The 5325-nt window shown below is 40.8% G+C and overlaps 1 protein-coding gene across 1 annotated transcript; it reads right to left on the reverse strand.

Annotated features, from left to right (window-relative positions):
- Nucleotides 1-3887: 3887 nt before the first annotated feature.
- On the reverse strand, nt 3888-5113 carry LOC142791126 (uncharacterized). The gene is made up of 3 exons (XM_075885412.1): nt 5003-5113; nt 4878-4939; nt 3888-4038 (listed from the first exon to the last, which is right to left on the reverse strand). The coding sequence occupies exons 1-3, from the start codon at nt 5111-5113 to the stop codon at nt 3888-3890; spliced, it is 324 nt and encodes a 107-aa protein (XP_075741527.1).
- Nucleotides 5114-5325: the final 212 nt, after the last annotated feature.

Here is a 5325-nt window from a genome sequence, read left to right on the forward strand (position 1 = left end):
GTAAAACCTAACAACCTGTCTGCTTTCCAGCCTCCCTCTTTCTGCGTATTCAGAGTTATGCAAAATGTGGTAAATTGTGAAGCCCGATGATAAAGACGCGGTACTGGCAATTTTGCAATTACGATACGAGCAATTTTAAAAATGAGTATTTACGTAACGTGTTGTGATATCCTTTTAATAAGATTCATATTTTTTTCTAAACATATATACTTGCCTTAGCCAAAAAATGGGGCTGTGTTTGGTGCACACTAGTCAACAAAGTAAAAAATATTGGCAATACGCAATGGTATAAAACAACTATTAACTGGAAGCCAAGGCTATATTCCTCTATACAGGTAGAGAGATCGCGTGGTATACCCTTGTCACACTGGAGGTGTTCATGTCATTAGGTGCGCACATCAGTCTTTGCAGTGAACAACATTTGATCCGTGGTTGTGATATATAAAAAAAGTTATATCATTCGTTCATCATCAAACTGTCAATTATTCAGAAGAAAATGGCCAGAAAGCAGGCGATAGGTAGTTGTAGAGCTGTAAAAGTGAAGCTATTTACTTTTGAAGACGTGCAGCAAGTTGCTTCTCGAAATAAAGAAGCATTGCAATTTGATATCTCAGAAATATAGCCACTATAAACTAAGAAGACCCGCTTACCCGGTAGCCACAATCTATTGAATAAACACAAGGATAAAACACAAGCAACACGGCTGGCATGGCAGAGCCGCTCAACAATACGAAGTCACAACAAGTCATGCATTTAGTTCTTTTGTTTTTTGTTGAGCAAAAATGTGCACAAGTCAGAAGAGACTTGATCGTTAGGTAAAATAAAAAAAAGGATGCACGCATACTTATACACAACAGCTTGTTTACATTGTGCCAGACAACGTCGGGAGCCAGACGCCACTGAGATGGAGAATAAAATCATTTTGTGACAGCCTTTCATGCACCTGTTTTTGTTAAAATAAGAGATTCCTTAAAAAATAAACATTATTAACGGGTTTGTTGTGAATGTGGGTCGAGTTGAGACTGCTGAGTGCCAACAAGCAAGTAGTGTCTGTGGTAAAATATATACATTCCGTATGACTGCTACGGCGAATGTGTTTCATGAACTCATTTTTTTGCTTTAGTCAGTGAATTTTATTAAAGCTGTATATTACTGTGTAGTAGCTACATATTGTAATTGGATGCTAATGTCATTCCCCTTAAATGGCATTAAAACGTCCAATGTGATGGGGGTATTCGCTCTGTAGCAGCAACTCTGCGGCAAAATATTTTGATAAACTGCAGTTGCAGATGTTTTGGTTTATAATGATAGCCCAGACTGCAGGAGTGATACTCGTATGTTGTTTTCAAAAAAATTTGATGCACACTTTCTTAATGCAGCTGTTGCAGGTTATCTTGGCAGTCTCCTTAGCCTTGTGGACGAGCTCGTGCACAATGGCAGTTTTGGATCAGATCTGTCAACTTTGCCTCGCCACCAACGCCACTTACAAGCTCTTTTCCACTCGTGGACAAGTCTGTACTAGTGCGTGACCACCTATCAAAGTTTTCATATTGTCGTGAACCACACGGGCGCACAAATGGTGCCAGTGATGACAGTGCATAGTTTGGTTATGCATACTTTAAGTGAAGGTGGTCCTTTTCATCTCTTATCTAAGGGTTAAAGCCTTAGCTGTCTCATCAAAAGCAAAATTTCAGCATTGGCGTCTCACGTCCTCACATATGAGGAGAAAATGAAGCAAAAAAATCATAACATGAGGACACATAATGACCTTACAAATCTTAGAGTGACGCCATGTGATATTGACGAATTTCAGCAACGAGCGACGACACAATACACAAGGTACTACAGTTTCCTACTTCATAAAGATTGCCGAGATCAGCGAGTACTGTGCAGTGCAACATGACCAGTTTCAAGCCACGTCAGCCGCAACACCTATTGACGTGAGCAGAGATTTATTATCAGTGCAGAGACAGCGTAAAATAGATCGTTTTCATTAGTTTAATGACTTTTTCTCATCGATCTCGAGGGCTAATCAAATGCCACTGACTAAGCACCGCATAATAACGAAGGAGATGGCAAGGCCAATACGACAAACCCCATACAACGTAGCACCGACAGAGCATGAAGAAATCAAAGAACAAGTGAAGAAAATGCTCCATGATGACGTCATCCGGCCGTCAAGAAGCCCTTCGGCATCGCCAGTAGTGCTGGATAAAAAGAAAGATGGATGCTTGCGCTTTTGCATCGACTACCACAGGCTGAAACATCTGACAAAATAAGAGGTATACCCATTAACACGAATCGACGATTCACTCGACAGGCTTAGGCATGCACGCTACTTCTCATCAATGAACCTTAAAAGTGGGTATTGGCAAAGTTAGATGAATGAGCGGGATAGAGAAAAACGGCTAGAAAAAACCAACCAGAAATCGTGCACGTGTGAATGAAGCCATATTGGTTGGACTGAATTTCAATTGGTTGCTATCAAATTCATTCCATCAAGCTTGTGGGGATACATGGACTTTTTTTAATCAACCTCACACTTTTGTACAAGTGTCGCTATTGTTTCGTCATTTCCTGCTTTGTGCACATATGAAGTCGTCAGTAACTATACTATAACATGTTACACGTATTCTCACATCATGTGATGGCCAGAAAAAGACTTGCTATCAGATTCAAAATGTCAACACTAGTGCATAAAAACTGCACAATGTGCCATGAAAGCCATTACAGTAAATAATAATTATACAAAATGAGTGTAGCATCTCCAAAGTCTGATTGCGAAAAAAATGTAGGGGTTTGCGGAGTGTAGAACCAGTATATATCATCACCTGGCAAGAAGCATTCAGTGTGTGCCTCAAAAAGCCTGTTTTTTTATTAACTTGTGGACAGATTATTGATCAAAGATGCATTACGGTGCACCAAGATCTATGACAAGCAAGCCGGGGTATCTCATTACATTGTAACTATGTTAATACATTTTATTGCATACCATATCCCAGTGCCGATGTTTCGGATATCAGCAATAGAAGCTGGGCAATGTTTCATTGAATTTGAATTGTACATTTCTTTGTATAGTGCATTCTTCAATGCATTATTTTGAAAACTCATGATGAAGCGCCTACTGTATTGTTCGTTATTAGGCAGTGCATAAGATAAACTTCATCTGATCTTAAGTAGCTTTTTAATGGAGTAAAAGTGAAGCATAATTACTGTGTCTAAAGGCTGAAAACATAGTCTACAATTCATAGTTAAAGGGAACACTGAAATGTGTATGTTTCCTAATGTCAGCCTCCTAACTGCAAATGAATGTGGAACATTTGTTGTGCCACGAGCAATTCTGTCAAAGGGAGTTGTAGGACTGTTAACCACCTAGCCTTACGCAAAATTTGTGTCACTGTGCTTTTTAACTAGAGCAAACATGTCCTGCACACGGAAGTTTTCTTTAAAAGTGGACACAACTGTACTACTACCTGGCATCGTATTTCTGCCTTCAAGACCTTATCACCTCACGTGTGTGCCAACCTAAAGCATAATACGACGGCCATCTCATCAGAATAGAATTTCAAGCCATCAGCGATACCATAAAAGGTGTATGTCATTAGTTCTGCTGATAACACACCTTTATTTTTCTTCACTCTTGCTGAATGTCTGGCTACCAGGAATGCAGGGCTGTACTACTCATGGCCAGTATGCCTTGCACTTTCTGAACACCTGGTGCAGAATGTGTACAGGACACATTTGCATGGTTACTGTTCTTCTTCTCTTCTCAAGTTGTTCTTTTCCTTACCTTGTTCTATATGATTGTCATGCATATCGATATTTAGTAAACTAATACTTTTCTTGTGAAATATGGTTGACTGTGACCCAAAGCAGTAATTTAATCGTCATACTGGGTATTTGAATCCAGCGTACCATTCCGAAGGAAAAGCATTTCTCATCTCGCTCACCACGCTGCTTGGCAGCACCTTCCGATTTCGCCGGCCTAGCCACACCCATATCCATCTGAGAAACTGTCTGTATGCTGTGTACCTGTACCTGCTAAAAATGGAAAAGGGTAAATCAGCAAGTATTTTGTTAGTTGCCTAGTCTCCCAAAAATAAATGTCAACAGCAGCTATTTGCAAGTGAGATAATGACTGTTTCTATGTACAAACAATAGATAGCTTAATGTTTCTTTGCAACGTCTTTCTTGCAAATGCCTACTGCAATTCCACCGAATGTATGCTCGATTGGCATTGACATATCTGTTGAATTGTGTTTTTAGTCTGTAGCCAGCTCCCGGCAAGAAGTACACTTCAAAAGGAATACGTGTATCTTGCCCCTATTACCCGCACTTTATGACTGTTGCACATGAAGTGCTTTCTCTGTCTTTCACGTATATAAACACCATAGTGTTTACCTGGAGCAGTTGTTACATGTCACAAAAAACAAGAAATGGCATGAAATGCACAACAGTTACAGAGATGGACAAAGTTCTTACTGAAGAAAATGGTTTGTAAGTAAGCACATAATTTCCTGTCATTGTACTGTGTCTCATGCTTTCTGTCTCTTTTTTCATCATATAAACACATTTTTAGGGTTAAGCACTATATAAACTTACCCTGTACAGTAGCAGTATAGCCCGCACTTTTTCTATTGGGTAGAGAAAGGAGTGGCTCTGGAGTTTTTTTTTTATGCTTGTTGTACATGCATTTCGTTTTATGCATGTTCGTATATGCGTTTTCGTTCATGCACACCACTCTAGTTACGGCACACTGTGTAGTCCTACAAGCAGCGATTGTTGCAGAAGAACCGGCACAAACCGTATGAAATAACAGCTTATGCTGCACGTCATATTTCACACATGCACAAGGCTGTTTACATCCTTGTACGTACGTGTGTATATCGGGTGCATCGACAAGAGAAGGCCTATCTTCCATTAGTGCATAATAAGCCACCTGCAAGGCGTAAATATTAAGGCGTACGGGTTCAAAACCGGGGTGACTTGTTATGCATTTCACCCCCTTTGGCACATGGGCAGCAACTTTTGGAACCTCGCGGCAGCAAACAGATTCTTGCTCATTGCCCATTGGCCGACATCGACCGCACGTGCACCTGCCGTAAATATACATTTCTATTTATCTTATACAAACTGATACGTAGGTCACACAGCCAGCCCCGCCGTGGTGGTCTAGTGGCTAAGGTACTGCTGCTGACCCGCAGGTCGCGGGTTCGAATCCCGGCTTTGGCGGCTGCATTTCCGATGGAGGCGGAAATGTTGTAGGCCCGTGTGCTCAGGTTTGGGTGCACGTTAAAGAACCCCAGTTGGTCGAAATTTCCGGAG

This window comes from Rhipicephalus microplus, chromosome 2 (genome assembly GCF_043290135.1).
Source record: "Rhipicephalus microplus isolate Deutch F79 chromosome 2, USDA_Rmic, whole genome shotgun sequence".
In the NCBI taxonomy this organism is placed as follows: Eukaryota; Metazoa; Arthropoda; class Arachnida; order Ixodida; family Ixodidae; genus Rhipicephalus; species Rhipicephalus microplus.